Below are 21,852 nucleotides of genomic sequence, written 5' to 3' on the forward strand. Positions count from 1 at the left end.
AATTCCCCAGGGCAGCTGTCTAGGCCCCTTACTTTTTTCAATCTTTACTAATGACATGTCACTGGCTTTGAGTAAAGACAGTGTGTCTATGTATGCGGATGACTCAACAATACACGTCAGCTACTACAGCGACTGAAATGACTGCAACACTCAACATAGAGCTGCAGTTAGTTTCAGAATGGGTGGCAAGGAATAAGTTAGTGCTAAATATTAAAAAAATTAAAAAAATAAAAGCTTTGTATTTGGGACAAATCATTCACTAAACCCTAAACCTCAACTAAGTCTTGTAATGAATAATGTGGAAATTGAGGAAGTGGACGTGACTAAACTGCATGGAGTAACCCTGGATTGTAAACTGTCATGGTCAAAACATATTGATACAGAATTAGCTAAGATGGGGTGAAATCTGTCCATAATAAAGCGCTGCTCTACCTTCTTAACAACACTATCAACAAGGTAGGTCCTACAGGCCCTAGTTTCTACCTTCTTAACAACACTATCAACAAGGCAGGTCCTACAGGCCCTAGTTTCTACCTTCTTAACAACACTATCAACAAGGCAGGTCCTACAGGCCTTAGTTTATACCTTCTTAACAGCACTATCAACAAGGCAGGTCCTACAGGCCCTAGTTTTGTCGCACCTGGACTACTGTTCAGTCATGTGGTCAGGTGCCACAAAGAGGGACTTAAGAAAATTGCAATTGGCTCAGAACAGGGCAGCACGGCTGGCCCTTGGATGTATACAGAGAGCTAATATTACTATATAGATACTATATATAGCCATGACTACATGGAACTCTATTCCACATCAAGTAACTGATGCAGCAGTAGAGTCTGATTTAATAAACAGGTAAAAATACACCTTATGGAACAGCGAGGGACCGTGAAGAGACACACAATATCATACACACTATACACACACGTACACATTCATTTTGTGTTGGGCACACACTTAATGTGTTGTGAAATCTGTTGTGAATGTATTGTAATGTTTTTTTAATGGTATAAACTGTCTTAATTTTGCTGGACCAGCTTTCAGTTGCTCTAAAATATCCCCAGCAGTTCATACTGAAACTGGCACTTTGGCTCACGTTTTTAAGGATACACTTCAGATATTTCCAAATTCTCCCATCTCAGTGCAAGCAATGAAAGATAAGACAGGTCAATTACCAATCCTGAAGATAGGGTTTGAACATAGAAGAGCGCTGACCTTAACCAGTCAAAATTGTAAACGGGAATGCATTTGACAATTGAGCTGGTAAACACCAGCTAAAAATACCTGAACCCTGAATGTTTTATAGGTTGGCTGTGGTTAATAAATTACATAATGTAACCTTGTTGAGATGATGACACAGGCATTATGGCAGCCTCTTGGTGTAAAACTTCTCCTTCAATAAAACATTGTGAAATGTCCTGTTCCCGATCCCTTCCTACAGGTATATGAAGTACCTCTACCCTTACGAATGTGAAAAGAGGGGTCTGAGCTCCCCCGGAGAGCTCCAGGCAGCTATCGACAGTAACCGCCGTGAGGGACGTCGTCAGAGCTACGGGTCGGCCATCTTTAACTACTCTCCAATGGGGACAACCTCCATCGTCTCCTCCTCCAAGATGAACATGCCTCACCTGGCCATGTCCACCCTCAATGGAGCACATGTGACCCAGGGACACAACATCAAGAAAGGTGAGACACAGAGCACTGTTTCATGTCATGTGACCAGGAAGAAGATGCCGTGCTGCAGTTGTGGCTACCATAGGGACGGTGTTGTGCAGGATTCATTCCTGCATCAGACTGGCACCCAGACTACCATAGGGACGGTGTTGTGTATAATTCATTCCTGCATCAGACTGGCACCCAGACTACCATAGGGACGGTGTTGTGTATAATTCATTCCTGCATCAGACTGGCACCCAGACTACCATAGGGACGGTGTTGTGTATAATTCATTCCTGCATCAGACTGGCACCCAGACTACCATAGGGACGGTGTTGTGTATAATTCATTCCTGCATCAGACTGGCACCCAGACTACCATAGGGACGGTGTTGTGTATAATTCATTCCTGCATCAGACTGGCACCCAGACTACCATAGGGACGGTGTTGTGTATAATTCATTCCTGCATCAGACTGGCACCCAGACTACCATAGGGACGGTGTTGTTTGTTGCTCACTGATTTGAAAGACACGTGTGTCCATGACCTGACTGTTGAAATGAATGACACAGTGTGGAGTGAAGACACAATGCTCAGGAAATTTGATTTCCTTGTAAAAACATATATTTTTTAAAAATCCTCCTCTCATAATTTGACTTGTCATGCTGTAATTTCCCACAAAGTTTGAATATCAAACCGGACATTACCACTGCATGAGAAAACACCTGTACTGACGACCACAGGAACTTCCTGAGCCTAATTCCTGAGCCTACAGTAGCCTACAGAATGCCCAACTTGTACTGACGACCACAGGAACGTCCTGAGCCTAATTCCTGAGCCTACAGTAGCCTACAGAATGCCCAACTTGTACTGACGACCACAGGAACTTCCTGAGCCTAATTCCTGAGCCTACAGTAGCCTACAGAATGCCCAACTTGTACTGACGACCACAGGAACGTCCTGAGCCTAATTCCTGAGCCTACAGTAGCCTACAGAATGCCCAACTTGTACTGACGACCACAGGAACTTCCTGAGCCTAATTCCTGAGCCTACAGTAGCCTACAGAATGCCCAACTTGTACTGACGACCACAGGAACTTCCTGAGCCTAATTCCTGAGCCTACAGTAGCCTACAGAATGCCCAACTTGTACTGCAGACCACAGGAACTTCCTGAGCCTAATTCCTGAGCCTACAGTAGCCTACAGAATGCCCAACTTGTACTGACGACCACAGGAACGTCCTGAGCCTAATTCCTGAGCCTACAGTAGCCTACAGAATGCCCAACTTGTACTGACGACCACAGGAACTTCCTGAGCCTAATTCCTGAGCCTACAGTAGCCTACAGAATGCCCAACTTGTACTGACGACCACAGGAACTTCCTGAGCCTAATTCCTGAGCCTACAGTAGCCTACAGAATGCCCAACTTGTACTGCAGACCACAGGAACTTCCTGAGCCTAATTCCTGAGCCTACAGTAGCCTACAGAATGCCCAACTTGTACTGATGACCATAGGAACTTCCTGAGCATATAAATGCCTACAGTAGCCTACAGAATGTCCAACTTTTTTTCTCAGGGATTTGGTTCAAAGCAAAATACGTATTTCCCAAGATCTGAAAGATAGAAAATGGACAATAAACTATAAAGTATTCTTCTTTAAAACACTCTCTTGGAAAAAGTGATTTTTAATCTCAATGAGACTAACCTGGTTTAAAAAAAATCTCTGTTTTATCCCAGAGGATGGTCTGATGGCGGGTTGTCTTTCGGGTCGTGTGGGGGGGATACCCATGTCTCTGGGAGGTCACCCCCAAGCCGCGGCAGCTCAGGAGGCTGCAGGGCTACAGGCTGCAGCGTTGGAGCAGCTGAGGGAGAAGCTGGAGAGCGGGGAGCCGCCGGAGAAGATGGGGATGGTCGAGGAGCAACAGAGACTCATGCAGCACGCGGTGCAGCAGAACCTCCTCGCCATGGCAACACAGCTTCCCATGAACATCAAGATCAACAACCGAGCTGAGCGGATGAGAGGTGAGATAAACCAACGCTAAAGTTACTAATGATGCTATTCTGAATACCAGCGGTGTCTGGAATGATACCCTGTTCTCTATACAGTGCACTACTTGGGTGCCATTTCGGACACAGATACTAAAATGTGATTATCTGTTATTATGTCCTGAGGTGAGACAAATCAACACAGTTACCTTATTAATGTGGATTTATGCGTATCTGATATTATGAATAGAGAAAACCCTATTAAACCCTGGATGAACCCTATAAACCCTATTAAACCCTGGATGACCCCTATAAACCCTATTAAACCCTAGATGAACCCTATAAACCCTATTAAACCCTGGATGAACCCTATAAACCCTATTAAACCCTGGATGACCCCTATAAACCCTATTAAACCCTGGATGAACCCTATAAACCCTATTAAACCCTGGATGAACCCTATAAACCCTATTAAACCCTGGATGAACCCTATAAACCCTATTAAACCCTGGATGACCCCTATAAACCCTATTAAACCCTGGATGACCCCTATAAACCCTATTAAACCCTGGATGAACCCTATAAACCCTATTAAACCCTGGATGACCCCTATAAACCCTATTAAACCCTGGATGACCCCTATAAACCCTATTAAACCCTGGATGACCCCTATAAACTCTATTAAACCCTGGATGAACCCTATAAACCCTATAAAACCCTGGATGAACCCTATAAACCCTATTAAACCCTGGATGACCCCTATAAACCCTATTAAACCCTGGATGACCCCTATAAACCCTATTAAACCCTGGATGACCCCTATACACCCTATTAAACCCTGGATGACCCCTATAAACCCTATTAAACCCTGGATGAACCCTATAAACCCTATTAAACCCTGGATGAACCCTATAAACCCTATTAAACCCTGGATGAACCCTATAAACCCTATTAAACCCTGGATGAACCCTATAAACCCTATTAAACCCTGGATGACCCCTATAAACCCTATTAAACCCTGGATGAACCCTATAAACCCTATTAAACCCTGGATGAACCCTATAAACCCTATTAAACCCTGGATGACCCCTATAAACCCTATTAAACCCTGGATGAACCCTATAAACCCTATTAAACCCTGGATGAACCCTATAAACCCTATTAAACCCTGGATGAACCCTATAAACCCTATTAAACCCTGGATGACCCCTATAAACCCTATTAAACCCTGGATGAACCCTATAAACCCTATTAAACCCTGGATGAACCCTATAAACCCTATTAAACCCTGGATGACCCCTATAAACCCTATTAAACCCTGGATGACCCCTATAAACCCTATTAAACCCTGGATGAACCCTATAAACCCTATTAAACCCTGGATGAACCCTATAAACCCTATTAAACCCTGGATGACCGGTGTTGTGTTGAAGCCAACATCCTCCTCCATTGTAAAAAATATTATGGAAGTTATAGAAATGTATTGATTAATTGTTACCTTCGTTTTCGCCACGTTTATTATATTACAGACACTTTGATGCATGCTTTTAAACTATATTATGTCAGCTAAACATAAAAATAAAATATTTTTTAAAAGATATTTAAATGTAATAAAATTGAGAGAATTTATTTGACATTTTCTTCTGGAAACATTTTAATTGAAATACTGTAAAATGTCATTAATTCCTATGGAGGACTGCTCCCACTGGAGAGAGCCAATATGGCCGGCTGGTGGCTTCTAAACCCTCTCAATGGCCAAAACATAGCATCAGAGTTTAAATACATCATAGCATCAGAGTTTAAATACATCATAGCATCAGAGTTTAAATACATCATAGCATCAGAGTTTAAATACATCATAGCATCATAGCATCAGAGTTTAAATACATCATAGCATCAGAGTTTAGATACATCATAGCATCAGAGTAGATACATCATAGCGTCAGAGTTTAAATACATCATAGCATCAGAGTTTAGATACATCATAGCATCAGAGTTTAGATACATCATAGCATCAGAGTTTAGATACATCATTGGTCTGAAATGGCACCATACTTCCTATACAGTGCACTTCTTTGACAAATCAACACGATAAGTATTACACACACACATAAGTATCTGTTATTATCAATACAGTGGCAACCACTTCTCTATATAGTGCGGTACTTTTGTCCAGAGCCTGTCTCCAGCTATAGGGAACAGGGCAGGGCTCTCAATTACAATCAGCTGACCTGCCTCTAGCTATAGGAAACAGGACAGGGCTCTCAATTACATTCAGCTGACCTGCCTCTAGCTATAGGGAACAGGACAGGGATCCCAATTACATTCAACTGACCTGTCTCCAGCTATAGGGAACAGGACAGGGATCCCAATTACATTCAACTGACCTGTCTCTAGCTATAGGGAACAGGACAGGGCTCCCAATTACATTCAGCTGACCTGTCTCCAGCTATAGGGAACAGGACAGGGATCCCAATTACATTCAACTGACCTGTCTCCAGCTATAGGGAACAGGGCAGGGCTCCCAATTACATTCAGCTGACCTGTCTCCAGCTATAGGGAACAGGGCAGGGCTCCCAATTACATTCAACTGACCTGCCTCTAGCTATAGGGAACAGGGCAGGGCTCCCAATAACATTCAACTGACCTGCCTCTAGCTATAGGGAACAGGGCAGGGCTCCCAATTACATTCAGCTGACCTGTCTCCAGCTATAGGGAACAGGGCAGGGCTCCCAATTACATTCAACTGACCTGCCTCTAGCTATAGGGAACAGGGCAGGGCTCCCAATAACATTCAACTGACCTGCCTCTAGCTATAGGGAACAGGGCAGGGCTCCCAATTACATTCAGCTGACCTGTCTCCAGCTATAGGGAACAGGGCAGGGCTCCCAATTACATTCAACTGACCTGCCTCTAGCTATAGGGAACAGGGCAGGGCTCCCAATTACATTCAGCTGACCTGTCTCTAGCTATAGGGAACAGGGCAGGGCTCCCAATTACATTCAGCTGACCTGTCTCCAGCTATAGGGAACAGGGCAGGGCTCCCAATTACATTCAACTGACCTGCCTCTAGCTATAGGGAACAGGGCAGGGCTCCCAATTACATTCAACTGACCTGCCTCTAGCTATAGGGAACAGGGCAGGGCTCCCAATAACATTCAACTGACCTGCCTCTAGCTATAGGGAACAGGGCAGGGCTCCCAATTACATTCAGCTGACCTGTCTCCAGCTATAGGGAACAGGGCAGGGCTCCCAATTACATTCAACTGACCTGCCTCTAGCTATAGGGAACAGGGCAGGGCTCCCAATAACATTCAACTGACCTGCCTCTAGCTATAGGGAACAGGGCAGGGCTCCCAATTACATTCAGCTGACCTGTCTCCAGCTATAGGGAACAGGGCAGGGCTCCCAATTACATTCAACTGACCTGCCTCTAGCTATAGGGAACAGGGCAGGGCTCCCAATTACATTCAGCTGACCTGTCTCCAGCTATAGGGAACAGGGCAGGGCTCCCAATTACATTCAACTGGGAGATGATTGTTCCTTGAGTGAATGGTCAGGAGGTCAGAAAATAGTTATAAGATAATAATAATAACATGCAGCCCAAATAACACTGCAGCCCAAACAGATACAGTGCCTTCAGAAAGTATTCACACACCATTTTGTTTTCTTCACATTTTACACCCTGAATTTTTTTTTATTAAATTGTGTTTAAATTGTGTCACTGGCCTAAACACAATACCCCCAAAATGTCAAAGTGGAATGATGTTTTTAGAGATGTTTAGAACTGAATAAAAAATGAAAAGCTTAAAGGTCTTGAGTCCATATGTATTTAACCCCATTGTTATGGCAAGCAGGAACAATGTGCTTATAAAGTCAGATAATACTGTACGTTGCATGGATTCACTCTGTCTGCAATAATAGTGTTTTAACATGGTTTTTGAATGACTTCGTCATCTCTGTATCCCACACATACAATTATCTGTAAGGTCCCTCAGTCGAACAGTGAATTTCCAGCCCAGATTCAATCACAAAGACCAGGGACGTTTCAATGCCTCACAAAGAAGGGCACCTATTAATAGATGGGTAAAATTAAAAAATAAAGCAGACATTGAATATCCCTTTGAACATGGTGAAGTTATTAATTACACTTTGGATGGTGTATCAACACACCCAGTCACTACAAAGACACAAGCGTCCTTCCTAACTCAGTTGCCGGAGAGGAAGGAAACCACTCAGGGATTTCACCATGAGGCCAATGGTGACTTTAAATCAGTTACAGAGTTTAATAGCTTTGATAGAAAACTGAGGATGGATCAACAACATTGTAGTTACCGCACAATACTTACCTAAATGACAGAGTGAAAAGGAAGCCTGTACAGAATAATAATATTCCAAAACGTGCATTTCTGCAGTAAAACACTAAAGTAAAACTGAAAAAAATATGTCAAAGAAATGAACGATAAGTCCTGAGTAGAAAGTGTTATGTTTGGGGCAAATCCAACACAACACATCACTGAGTACCACTCTTCATATTGTCAAGCATGGTGGTGGCTGCATCATGTTATGGGTATGGATGTTTTTTAGGATAAAAAGAAACGTAATAGAGTTAAGCACAGGTAACATCCTCGAGGAAAACCTGATTCAGTCGGCTTTCCACCAGACACTGGGAGACAAATTCACCTTTCAGCAGGACAATAACCTCAAACACAAGCCCCATTATACACTGGAGTTGCTTACCAAGATGACATTGAATGTTCCTGAGTGGCCTAGTTACAGTTTTGACTTAAATCAGCTTGAAAATCTATGGCAAGACTTGAAAATGGCTGTCTAGCAATGATCAACAACCAACTTGACGGAGATTGAATAATTTAAGAAAGAAAGGTGTGCAAAGCTCTTAGACTTACCCAGCAAGACTCACAGCTGTAATCACTGCCAAAGGTGATTCTAACGTGTGTTGACTCAGGGGTGTGAATACTTATGTAGGTATTCTGAGGATGGTAGCTGACTCTATAGCCACTCATACCTGTCATATATTTAATCTGAGCCTAGAGGAAAGTCTTTGTGCTCAGGCCTGGAGGGAAGCCAAAGTAATTCTGCTACCTATGAGAGGTAAAGCGGTCTGTACTGGTTCTAACAGCAGACCTAAAAGTTTGTGTTTGACCAAATACAATGCTATTTCTCTGTAAACAAATTAACAAGACTTTCAGCGTGCTTATAGAGAAGGGCACTCAATATGTACTGCACTGACACATCTGACTGATGATTGGTTGAAAGAAATCGATAATAATAAGATTGTGGGAGCTGTACTGTTAGATTTCAGTGCAGCCTTTAATATTATTGACCCTAACCTGTTGTTGAAAAAACGTATGTGTTATGGCTATTCACCCTCTGCCATATCGTGGATTAAGAGCTACCTATGTAATAGAACTCAGACGGTTTTCGTTAATGGAAGCTTCTCTAAATGTCAAACATGTAAAGTGTGGTGTACCGCAGAGTAGCTCTCTAGACCCTCTACTCTTTTCTATTTTTACCAATGACCTGCCACTGGCATTAAACACAGCATGTGTGTCCATGTATGCTGATGATTCAACCATATATGCATCAGCAACCACAGCTAATGAAGTCACTGAAACCCTTAGCAAAGAGTCGCAATCTGTTTTGGAATGGGTGGCCAGTAATAAACTGGTCCTGAACATCTCTAAAACTAAGAGCATTGTATTTGGTACAAATCATTCCTTCAGTTCTAGACCTCAGCTGAATCAAGTAATGAATGCTGTGGCTGTTGAACAAGTTTAGGAGATTAAATGACTTGGCGTTACCTTAGATTGTAAACTGTCATGGTCAATGGTTGTAAAGATGGGGAGAGGTCTGTCCGTAATAAAGAGATGCCTTGCTTTTTTGACCCCCACACTCCAAAAAGCAGGTTCTGCAGGCTCTAGTTTTGTCTAATCTTGATTATTGTCCAGTCGTGTGGTCCAGTGCTGCAAGGAAAGACCTAGTTAAGCTGCAGTAGGTCCAGAACAGTGGCACGTTTTGCTCTTCATTGTAATCAGAGGGCTGATATAAATACTATGCATGCCAGTCTCGCTTGGCTAAGAGTTGAGTAGAGACTGACTGCATTATTTATACATTTTAGAAGAAACATTGACGTTGAAAATCCTAAATTGTTTGCATAGTCAACTTACACATATCTCTGACACACACACTTATCCCTCCAGACGTGCCACCAGGGGTCTTTTCACAGTCCCCAAATCCAGAACAAATTCAAGAAAGCGTACAGTATTATATAGAGCCCTAATTGCATGGAACTTCCTCCCATCTCATATTGCTCAAATAAACAGCAAACCGGGTTTCAAAAAACAGATAAAGCAACACCTCGCGGCACAACGCCTCTCCCCTATTGGACCTAGATAGTTTGTATGCATTGATATGTAGACTATGTGTGCCTTTACATTTTTTTATATGTAGTTCTGTCCTTGAGCTGTTCATGTCTAATGATGTCATGTATTATGTCATTCTGTATTATGTTTCATGTTCTGTGTGGACACCAGGAAGAGTAGCTACTGCTTTTGCAACAGCTAATGGGGATCCTAAAAAAAATAACCAAAAATACCAAATGAAATATTTTTGTATTTACTTTTGAATACTTTTGCAAAACATTTCTAAAAACACGTTTTCACTTTGTCATTTTGTGCTTATTGTGTGTAGATGGGTGAGGAATTTGTTGTTGTTGATTTAATCCATTTTCCAATTCAGGCCGTAACACAACAAGATGGAATACTTTCTGAAGTAGTTGACAAAAACAGAATCATTTCAAACCTTGATTACATTGGGATACGATCACATATACCTCTCTATTTAAACGTGGAGATACTTGGGAACAGATTTCCTGACTTAAAAATCATGTTGATTTCCTGGTGATTTTACAGGCTTTTATGTCCAATGACAAAAATTATATATATATATATATATATATATATATACAGTACCAGTCAAAAGTTTGGACACACCTGCTCATTCCAGGGTTATAGAACACCTACTCATTCCAGGGTTATAGAACACCTACTCATTCCAGGGTTATAGAACACCTACTCATTCCAGGGTTATAGAACACCTACTCATTCCAGGGTTATAGAACACCTACTCATTCCAGGGTTTTAGAAAACCTACTCATTCCAGGGTTATAGAACACCTACTCATTCCAGGGTTTTAGAACACCTACTCATTCCAGGGTTATAGAACACCTACTCATTCCAGGGTTATAGAACACCTACTCATTCCAGGGTTATAGAACACCTACTCATTCCAGGGTTTTTCTTTATTTGGACTATTTTCTACATTGTAGAATAATAGTGAAGACATCAAAACTATGAAATAACACGTATGGAATCATGTAGTAACCAAACAAGTGGTAAACAAATCAAAATATATATTAGATTCTTCAAAGTAGCCACCCTTTACCTTGATGACAGTTTTGCTCTCTCTCTTTTTTAGATCAGAAATGATTGGGGAACCCTGGAACAGGGTGTAATTTCAGACACATCCACAGTTACTAATGTGAATACACATGTTTATTCATTGTTATGCCCTTATAATGTTGTAATATTCATGCAATTATGATGTATAACTCTGACACACACATTAATAATTTCGAAAACCCACAGAGAAGCATTTGGAGAAAAAAAGTATTGCAATTCCCTTACTATATATTCCAGTGGGTTCTATGACACATCCTGTTTAATATCCAACTAATCCAACTCAATCTACAGTGGGTTCTATAACACATCCTGATTAATATCCAACTAATCCAACTCAATCTACAGTGGGTTCTGTAACACATCCTGATTAATATCCAACTAAACCAATTCAATGTACAGTCGTGTTACCGCCACAAAAATAACACCACATCTTTGACACATTGTATCGTTCTGTGTTTTCAGAGTGTATCAGAGTTCTAGAACTTCTCCTTCAGAACCCAGTCTATTTATTCTTCTCCAACATGTGATTGGCTTGTCAATGTTACTGTTTGTCCTCTACTATTGTATAACTAGGGGTTTAGCTGTACAGCACAGCGGTGGTATGCCGACATCAAGTAAGAGTATTTCACCATATGATAGGTGAGTCACTATTACACACAAAACACACAGTTCATCATAAAACATCTGCAATGTGATGTCTGAGGACTTCTTCGATGTCATGAAGAAATACTGCTTCCATGACTACGGAGGGGGGGGAGCACCCACCCACTCTGTTGATGGTTCTCAGCGTGACAGTGTTTACGACAAGACATAAGTCATACATTACTGAATAATAGAGTCTAAAGGAAGAATGAGGGGCCTATCTGCTCAGGTGTGGTTTCATCTCTCTCTACATGACTGCCTCTCAGGCATTAGTTATAATAGTGGGCTTTTCTCCGAAAGCTTAATGGTAGAATGAGTCAGAATCTTTCACAGGTTAATTCCTCCACTGGCCGACCCGACCGACTGAGCTGCAAACCCAACATATAAACACCATCATTTACAGATTACATCAAAACTTGTATTAAATATGGCAGCCTAGGCCAGAGAACGCCCCATAGAACCCCCTACACCTCCTGTAGGCCAGTAGGCCTAGGCCAGAGAACGCCCCATAGAACCCCCTACACCTCCTGTAGGCCAGTAGGCCTAGGCCAGAGAACGCCCCATAGAACCCCCTACACCTCCTGTAGGCCAGTAGGCCTAGGCCAGAGAACGCCCCATAGAACCCCCTACACCTCCTGTAGGCCAGTAGGCCTAGGCCAGAGAACGCCCCATAGAACCCCCTACACCTCCTGTAGGCCAGTAGGCCTAGGCCAGAGAACGCCCCATAGAACCCCCTACACCTCCTGTAGGCCAGTAGGCCTAGGCCAGAGAACGCCCCATAGAACCCCCTACACCTCCTGTAGGCCAGTAGGCCTAGGCCAGAGAACGCCCCATAGAACCCCCTACACCTCCTGTAGGCCAGTAGGCCTAGGCCAGAGAACGCCCCATAGAACCCCCTACACCTCCTGTAGGCCAGTAGGCCTAGGCCAGAGAACGCCCCATAGAACCCCCTACACCTCCTGTAGGCCAGTAGGCCTAGGCCAGAGAACGCCTGCACAAATGTTCTGTAGTATCTGTTTTGATCTAAACTCTAAAATCATATAGTAGATTTAGTGTGTATCTGCACATGAATGATATTTTACAGACATTAAACTTGACAATATACTTGCGTGTTGTTCTTATTTGGGATAAGATTGTTGCAAGCCTTGTTTTTTTTCACGAGTAGCTACACGTTCTCCAAGTGCCTGCCTGTCAGTCTGTGTGTTATGAGATGATGTCACCGTCTCCTCAGGGAGATAACCCGTTGGCGACAACCGACATGTACAAATGGTTGCTACATCTTTTGACAGTTCCCCCTTTCCCTCAGAACTCTTTAATAAACTGCTCCTTACCCTGTCACTCTAGGAGTTATCGCCAATACTCTGCCCGAACGCTCTTCTCCTGCTCCTTGTGTTCCCTTTTTAAATGCTGATATTGAGTTTTCCTCTCTCTCGCCTCCTGACAGATGATAGACAAGAGACTCCATTGAACCTGTCTACCAGCGGCATTAGCAGCATCAACATGTCAATAGAAATAGATGGAGTTGTCTACACAGGTAAATAGAGGGTCCGTTTGCTGATGTAATTGCAGGCAGGAAATTCAATAAGTTATAGCAGCACCCTGGCGCTTAGTCCTCCACGCAATTTGATGTCTTTGCTATAAAATCCATCGTAATGAAGTGGCAGTCCAATAGAGTTAAAAAAAAGTTAAATATCTCAGAATTGAGGCTGTGGATGGGAGATCGATGGGGTTTATTGTCTTAGACGTGCCTGGGAGAGAGGCCACGGGCAGGTTTAGCCTCCATACCTCCTGCACGCTTGTTCACCACCTCCTCCTCTGCCTTCGAGCAGATGGGGTAATTACCTCAAGATAGGTAGGCCAGACAGTTCATGTCGTGGCGTAAAGAATAAGCCTGCTGGTGAAAAACTTCCAGTGAGGTTGAAGTGGCCATTAACATCAGATATAGTTGAGATCTATCTAGCTGTCTGTCTGAAACACTATGTTCAGTGAGGTAGACTTGAGTGTTTGAAACACCATGCTCAGTGAGGTAGACTGGAGTGTCTAAAACACTATGCTCAGTGAGGTAGACTGGAGTGTCTGAAACGCTATGCTCAGTGAGGTAGACTGGAGTGTCTGAAACGCTATGCTCAGTGAGGTAGACTGGAGTGTCTGAAACACTATGCTCAGTGAGGTAGACTGGAGTGTCTGAAACACTATGCTCAGTGAGGTAGACTGGAGTGTCTGAAACACTATGCTCAGTGAGGTAGACTGGAGTGTCTGAAACACCATGCTCAGTGAGGTAGACTGGAGTGTCTGAAACACTATGCTCAGTGAGGTAGACTGGAGTGTCTGAAACACTATGCTCAGTGAGGTAGACTGGAGTGTCTGAAACACCATGCTCAGTGAGGTAGACTGGAGTGTCTGAAACACTATGCTCAGTAAGGTAGACTGGAGTGTCTGAAACACCATGCTCAGTGAGGTAGACTGGAGTGTCTGAAACACTATGCTCAGTGAGGTAGACTGGAGTGTCTGAAACACTATGCTCAGTGAGGTAGACTGGAGTGTCTGAAACACTATGCTCAGTGAGGTAGACTGGAGTGTCTGAAACACTATGCTCAGTGAGGTAGACTGGAGTGTCTGAAACACTATGCTCAGTGAGGTAGACTGGAGTGTCTGAAACACTATGCTCAGTGAGGTAGACTGGAGTGTCTGAAACACTATGCTCAGTGAGGTAGACTGGAGTGTCTGAAACACTATGCTCAGTGAGGTAGACTGGAGTGTCTGAAACACTATGCTCAGTGAGGTAGACTGGAGTGTCTGAAACACTATGCTCAGTGAGGTAGACTAGGAGTGTCTGAAACACTATGCTCAGTGAGGTAGACTGGAGTGTCTGAAACACTATGCTCAGTGAGGTAGACTGGAGTGTCTGAAACACTATGCTCAGTGAGGTAGACTGGAGTGTCTGAAACACTATGCTCAGTGAGGTAGACTGGAGTGTCTGAAACACTATGCTCAGTGAGGTAGACTGGAGTGTCTGAAACACTATGCTCAGTGAGGTAGACTAGGAGTGTCTGAAACACTATGCTCAGTGAGGTAGACTGGAGTGTCTGTGTCAGTTGTCCAATTCAGGTTGTTTAGGTGTGACAATGTGTTATTTGTTAGTTAGTGAGTTGATATGTCATCATAGTATTTGTCTAATTGTGACATTACAGTAAGTTTGAAATACTATTATTTTCATCTGCCCCTAAAAAACTGGTTGTATAGATTGTAAGAACATGTAGAAATGTACAGTACCAATTAAACTACTCTTACTAGTAGCATTTGTAGTATTAGTAGTATCAGTAGTAGTAGTATTGGTAGTAGTATCAGTAATAGTAGTATCAGTAGTTGTAGTAGTAGTATCAGTAGTAGGAGTAGTGGTCGTAGTATCAGTAGTAGTAGTATCAGTAGTAGTAGTATCAGTAGTAGTAATAGTATCAGTAGTAGTAGTATCAGTAGTAGTAGTCGGATCAGTAGTAGTAGTAGTATCAGTAGTAGTAGTACTAGTAGTAGTAGTATTAGTAGTAGTAGTAGCAGTAGTAGTAGTAGCAGTAGTCATAGTATTAGTAGTATCAGTAGTAGTAGTAGTGTCAGTAGTAGTAGTAGTTGTAGTAGTATCAGTAGCAGTAGTAGAAGTAGTAGCAGAAGTAGTAGTATCAGTAGTAGTAGTAGTGTCAGTAGTAGTAGTAGTAGTGGTAGTAGTAGCAATAGTAGTAGTAGTATCAGTAGTAGTAGCAGCAGTAGTAGTCGTGGGAGTAGTAGTAGCAGTAGCCGTAGTATCAGTAGTATCAGTAGTAGTAGTAGTAGCAGAAGTAGTATCAGTAGTAGTTGTTGTATCAGTAGTAGTAGTTGTAGAAGTAGTATCAGTAGTAGTAGAGTAGTAGTATCAGTAGTAGTAGTAGTATCAGTAGTAGTAGTAGCATTAGTAGTAGTCGTAGCAGTAGTAGTACTAGCAGTAGTCATAGTATTAGTAGTATCAGTAGTAGTAGTAGTATCAGTAGCAGTAGTAGAAGTAGTAGCAGAAGTAGTAGTATCAGTAGTAATAATAGTATCAGTAGTAGTCGTAGTAGTAGTAGTATCAGTAGTAGTAGTTGTAGTATCAGTATTAGTAGTAGTATCAGTAGTAGTATTATCAGTAGTAGAAGTAGTGTCAGTAGTAGTAGTAGTTGTAGTAGTATCAGGTGCAGTAGTAGAAGTAGTAGCAGAAGTAGTAGTACCAGTAGTAGCAATAGTGTCAGCAGTAGTAGTAGTATCAGCAGTAGTAGTAGTATCAACAGTAGTAGTATCAGCAGTAGTAGTAGTGGCAGTAGTAGTAGCAGCAGTAGTAGCAGTAGTATCAGTAGTAGCAGCAGTAGTAGTAGTAGCAGTAGTAGTAGTAGTAGCAGTAGTAGTAGTCGTAGGAGTAGTAGTAGCAGTAGTCTTAGTAGTAGTAGTAGTATCAGTAGTAGTAGTATCAGTAGTATCAGTAGTAGCAGTAGTAGCAGTAGTAGCAGTAGTAGCAGTAGTAGCAGTATTAGTTGTAGTATCAGCAGTAGTAGTAGTAGTAGTATCAGTAGCAGCAGTAGTAGTAGTAGGAGTAGTAGTAGTAGTATCAGTAGTAGTAGTATCAGTAGTAGTAGTAGTGTCAGTAGTAGTAGTATCAGTAGTAGTAGTAGTATCAGTTGTAGCAGTAGTAGCAGTAGTAGCAGTAGTAGTAGTAGCAGTAGTAGTATCAGTAGTAGTAGTATCAGTCGTAGCAGTAGTATCAGTAGTAGCAGTAGTAGCAGTAGTAGCAGTAGTATCAGTAGTAGCAGTAGTATCAGTAGTAGCAGTAGTAGTAGTATCAGTAGTAGCAGTAGTATCAGTAGTAGCAGTAGTAGCAGTAGTATCAGTAGTAGCAGTAGTAGCAGTAGTAGTTGTAGTATCAGCTGTAGTAGTAGTATCAGTAGTAGCACTACTAGTAGCAGTAGTAGTAGCAGTAGTATCAGTAGTAGTCGTAGTATCAGCAGTAGTAGTAGTATCAGTAGTAGTATCAGTAGTAGTAGTAGTAGTATCAGTAGTAGTAGTAGTAGTGTCACTAGTAGTATCAGTAGTAGTATCAGTAGTAGTAGTAGTAGTAGTAGTAGTAGTAGTAGTAGTAGTATCAGTAGTAGTATCAGTAGTAGTAGTAGTAGTAGTATCAGTAGTAGTATCAGTAGTATCAGTAGTATCAGTAGTAGTAGTAGTAGTAGTAGTAGTATCAGTAGTAGTAGTAGTAGTAGTATCAGTAGTATTATCAGTAGTAGTAGTAGTAGTATCAGTAGTAGTATCAGTAGTATCAGTAGTAGTATCAGTAGTAGTAGTAGTAGTAGTAGTATCAGTAGTAGCAGTAGTAGTATCAGTAGTAGTATCAGTAGTAGCAGTAGTAGTAGTAGTAGTAGTAGTAGTAGTAGTAGCTGTAGTAGTAGTAGTATCAGTAGTAGTATCAGTAGTAGTAGTAGTAGTAGTATCAGTAGTAGTAGTAGTAGTATCAGTAGTAGTATCAGTAGTAGTAGTAGTATCAGTAGTAGTAGTAGTAGTATCAGTAGTAGTATCAGTAGTAGTATCAGTAGTAGTAGTAGTATCAGTAGTAGTAGTATCAGTAGTAGTAGTAGTAGTAGTAGTAGCAGTAGCTGTAGTAGTAGTAGTAGTATCAGTAGTAGTATCAGTAGTAGCAGTAGTTGTATCAGTAGTAGTAGTAGTAGTAGTAGTATCAGTAGTAGTATCAGTAGTAGTAGTAGCAGTAGCTGTAGTAGCAGTAGTAGTATCAGTAGTAGTATCAGTAGTAGCAGTAGTAGTAGTAGTAGTAGTAGTAGTAGTAGTAGTAGCTGTAGTAGTAGTAGTATCAGTAGTAGTATCAGTAGTAGTAGTAGCAGTAGCTGTAGTAGTAGTTGTAGTAGTAGTAGTATCAGTAGTAGTATCAGTAGTAGTAGTAGCAGTAGCTGTAGTAGTAGTTGTAGTAGTAGTAGTATCAGTACTACTATCAGTAGTAGTAGTAGTAGTATCAGTAGTTGTATCAGTAGTAGTATCAGTAGTAGTATCAGTAGTAGTAGTAGTATCAGTAGTAGTAGTATCAGTAGTAGTATCAGTAGTAGTATCAGTGGTAGTAGTAGTATCAGTAGTAGTAGTGTCAGTAGTAGTATCAATAGTAGTAGTAGTAGTAGTATCAGTAGTAGTAGTAGTAGTAGTAGTAGTATCAGTAGTAGTAGTAGTAGTAGTATCAGTAGTAGTATCAGTAGTAGTAGTAGTAGTATCAGTAGTAGTAGTATCAGTAGTAGTATCAGTAGTAGTAGTAGTATCAGTAGTAGTAGTAACAGTAGTAGTATCAGTAGCAGTAGTAGTAGTAGTATCAGTAGTAGTAGTAGTAGTAGTATCAGTAGTAGTAGTAGTAGTATCAGTAGTAGTAGTAGAATCAGTAGTAGTAGTAGTATCAGTAGTAGTAGTAGTAGTAGTATCAGTAGTAGTATCAGTAGTAGTAGTATCAGTAGTAGTATCAGTAGTAGTAGTGATAGTAATTAAAACAAATGTGTAATGATGAAAGTGTCCATTTTAGGCCCTGTTTAGACCTGTACATGCCTCCTATAAGATCTTATGATCTGTGAACTGTGAACTGTGCATAATACAGACAACATCTTGGTTATACTCCATATAATGTGCTCTCAAATATGGAGCTTGTCTTGACTCTGAAGATTTTATTTTGTCACATTAATTTATTCAACATATGAATAAATATGAAGATATATGAATATCTCAAAAATCAACTCTTTTAGACAAAATGTTTGGAACAATATACTCTTTATAAATGCCACATTTCCAGAGTGGGGCTCTCTGATACGTTTAATGATATGACACATTTTACAAGTGTCATGTAGGTCAGTGACTGATCACAGTTGTCCTTTAGGATTTGTACGTTCAGTAAGACACGAGTAGAGGGAGTTCCCTTTGAATCCATTTACCATTCGCTGTGTTTGTAGTGATCATAAAATTGATCATAACTTCAGAATTAGCAGAGAGCCCACTCTGGAAATGTGATGAACTTGTAAAGTATATCGTTCCAAACAACATGTCTTAAAAATGAACAAAATCAAATAAGGTAGTTTGAGACATTCATATTCATATTGATGTTGAATAAATTCATGTAGAAATTAGTATTTCAGAATCTAGCCATTCTCCACATGTTAGAGCCATAAGGAGTATAATTAACTTTTATTTAACAAGGCAAGTCAGTTAAGAACAAATTCTTATTTACAATGATGGTCTACACCGGCCAAAACCTGGACGACGCTGGGCCAATTGTGCTCCGCCCTATGGGACTCCCTATCACAGCCGGTTGTGATACAGCCTGGATGTTGTCTGTATCATGTACAGTTCACAGATCATAAGGTATTATGACTCCCAAGATGTTGTCTGTACCATGTACAGTTCACAGATCATAAGGTATTATGACTCCCAAGATGTTGTCTGTACCATGTACAGTTCACAGATCATAAGGTATTATGACTCCCAAGATGTTGTCTGTACCATGTACAGTTCACAGATCATAAGGTATTATGACTCCCAAGATGTTGTCTGTACCATGTACAGATCATAACGTCTGACAGGAGATCTCCTCCCTCCCTCTCTCCGTCCCTCCAGGTGTTCTGTTTGCCAGGAAGCCCTCCCTCCCTACGATGCTGGGTGGTCACCGGGTCCAGAACCAGAATGACACCTTCTCTCAGGGAAAGACCAGTCCGGGGATGAACTCCTCCTCCATACAGATCCAACCGTCCTGCTCCTCTTCCTCCTCCTCATCCTCGGTCCACGGACATGGAAACTCCTCCCCCTGAGCTGAGACCCACCCACAGCTCCACCCCCTAACCCCCCGCCCCCATCATTCCCCAAAGACAACAAGCGGTCTGAGATACCAGAAGAAAATACTTCTATTGTTTTTGAAGGTGGTTTTCCCTTCCTCCTCCTCTTCCTCTTTCTCCTCCCTTTTCTCAAAACTCCGTTATTCAAGTTGAAAGAATGAAAATAAAAAGTTTTATTTACTGAGGAAATAGTTCTGTAGAAAAATAAAATGATCTCTCGCTCTATTCTCTTTCCTTCCTCTGAACTCTGACCTCTGAACTCTGACCTCTGAATGGTATGTAGAGGACCTCTGAACCCTGTGTGTATTCAGATACATTCTGCTGTCTTTTTCGTGTTTCCTGAGAACAGCTGCTCAGTTTGGAGCAGTGTAAACATATATGTGGTGACACTTCATTAGACGCAAGGAACTGTGGGACAAAGACACTGAGAGACTGAGACATGTTGGCTCTCTGTCTGTCTGTCTGTCTGTCTGTCTGTCTGTCTGTCTGTCTGTCTGTCTGTCTGTCTGTCTGTCTGTCTGTCTGTCTGTCTGTCTGTCTGTCTGTCTGTCTGTCTGTCTGTCTGTCTGTCTGTCTGTCTGTCTGTCTGTCTGTCTGCAGCTCCTCCAACAGAAGAGAGGATTCTTGACCTCGTACTCGAAGAGAGAAATGCTTGTTAACCTGTAGCAGGGTTGGGGGTCAATTCCATTTTAAAATCGTCAATTCAGAAAATAAACCAAAATTCTAATTCCACATTTTCCTAATTGAAAAGCAGTAAAGAGAATTAGCATTCAGTGTACATCCTGAGTTTGCTGGAATAGAAATGGAATTGACCCCAACCCTGATCTGTAGTATGGCTTGTTTGAAACCTCTGCTAGGCATGGGAGGCCATTTCATTGTCACTGAAAATCTTTAGTTTTCTTCTTGTTTTTGATCACAAACCAGAGAAGATTGCTACTTTACGCTAATAACCAAAGAAAAACAAGAGTAACCAATGAAAAGAAAGTAAAGAATAAAAACTATAACATACACAGACAGCACAGATAAAATAGTGGAACCAAATGACCAAACTAAGGATATACTGTATATCACAAGCACATCTCACAGAATCAGGGAAACGTAATTCCTTGTTTCTTTCTTTTAGAGAGGAACATATCATGTTATCTATCTATCTATTATCTATCTATCTATTATCTATCTATCTATTATCTATCTATTGAAGCTGGTTCCGCTCTGATCAATCGATGCCGCTCGCTATATCAACACATTGTTTAATGCTGTGGGACAATAGCTAGAGCGTCAAGACATGCCTTCGTCAGTAAAGGGTTAAACCAAATAGCCTAGTAACCTAGAGCGTTCGACACTGTCGGTCCTGGTCAGAGCCTCTTAACTAACCCTTCTCACAGAAGAGAGATTTGCACGATGGCTCTGATTAAATATGATGTTGCGACACATTCAACACTTAGTATGAATAATTTATTACCAGCAATGTTTTCTGGTGAAGGCGTTATCTTTGCAATCAGACGGAAACATACCTGCTGGTAGGACTATCCCCTGGTGGGTGGTTCCCAATCTGTAGACCAGTTCAACATATTACTCCACAGAAGGAGATATGTGGCTTAAACACATAATGTACAACAGCAGAACGAGGCTATAGGTGTTGGAGCACTGATCTAATCATCAATCACACAGTGGCTTTATCTAGTGACTGGCACCCCGTCTTTCTTTTGAAGTGCACTTGTGTCTGACATTGGAGAGTTTCTCCATACTCACTATTTCACTCTCTTTGTCCCTCTCTCTCTCTCCCTCTCTTTGTCCCTCTCTCTCTCTCCCTCTCTTTGTCCCTCCCTCTCTCTCTCTCTCCCTCCCTCTCTTTGTCCCTCCCTCCCTCCCTCTCTCTCTGCCTCTCTCTCTCCCTCCCTCCCTCTCTTTGTCCCTCTCTCTCTGTCTTCCTCTCTTTGTCCCTCCCTCCCTCCCTCTCTCTCTCTCTCTCTCTCTCTCTCTCTCTCTCTCTCTCTCTCTCTCTCTCTCTCTCTCTCTCTCTTTGTCCCTCTCGCTCTCTTTGTCCTTCTCTCTCTCTCTCTCCCTCTCTTTGTCCCTCTCTCTCTCTCCCTCTCTTTGTCCCTCCCTCCCCCTCTCTCTCTCTCTCTCTCTCTCTCTCTCACTCCCTCTCTTTGTCCCTTCCTCCCTCTCTCTCTCCCTCTTTGCCCCTTCCTCCCTCTCTCTCTCCCTCCTTGTCCCTTCCTCCCTTT

The 21,852-nt window shown here is 41.9% G+C and overlaps 1 protein-coding gene across 2 annotated transcripts in view; it reads left to right on the top strand.

The window, feature by feature from the left end:
• Positions 1–21,479, top strand: part of LOC109879534 (AT-rich interactive domain-containing protein 3A-like) — a 235,878-nt gene extending 214,399 nt beyond the window's left edge. For both annotated transcript variants that reach the window (XM_031829552.1, XM_031829553.1), the window contains 4 exons: positions 1,436–1,680; positions 3,385–3,669; positions 13,201–13,290; positions 19,407–21,479. In XM_031829552.1, the coding sequence (XP_031685412.1) occupies positions 1,436–1,680; positions 3,385–3,669; positions 13,201–13,290; positions 19,407–19,597 (811 nt within the window). In that variant the 3' untranslated portion in view covers positions 19,598–21,479. The remainder of the gene's footprint in view (positions 1–1,435; positions 1,681–3,384; positions 3,670–13,200; positions 13,291–19,406) is intronic.
• The last annotated feature ends 373 nt before the right edge of the window (positions 21,480–21,852 follow it).

Source organism: Oncorhynchus kisutch, linkage group LG8 (assembly GCF_002021735.2).
Source record: "Oncorhynchus kisutch isolate 150728-3 linkage group LG8, Okis_V2, whole genome shotgun sequence".
Lineage (NCBI taxonomy): Eukaryota > Metazoa > Chordata > Actinopteri > Salmoniformes > Salmonidae > Oncorhynchus > Oncorhynchus kisutch.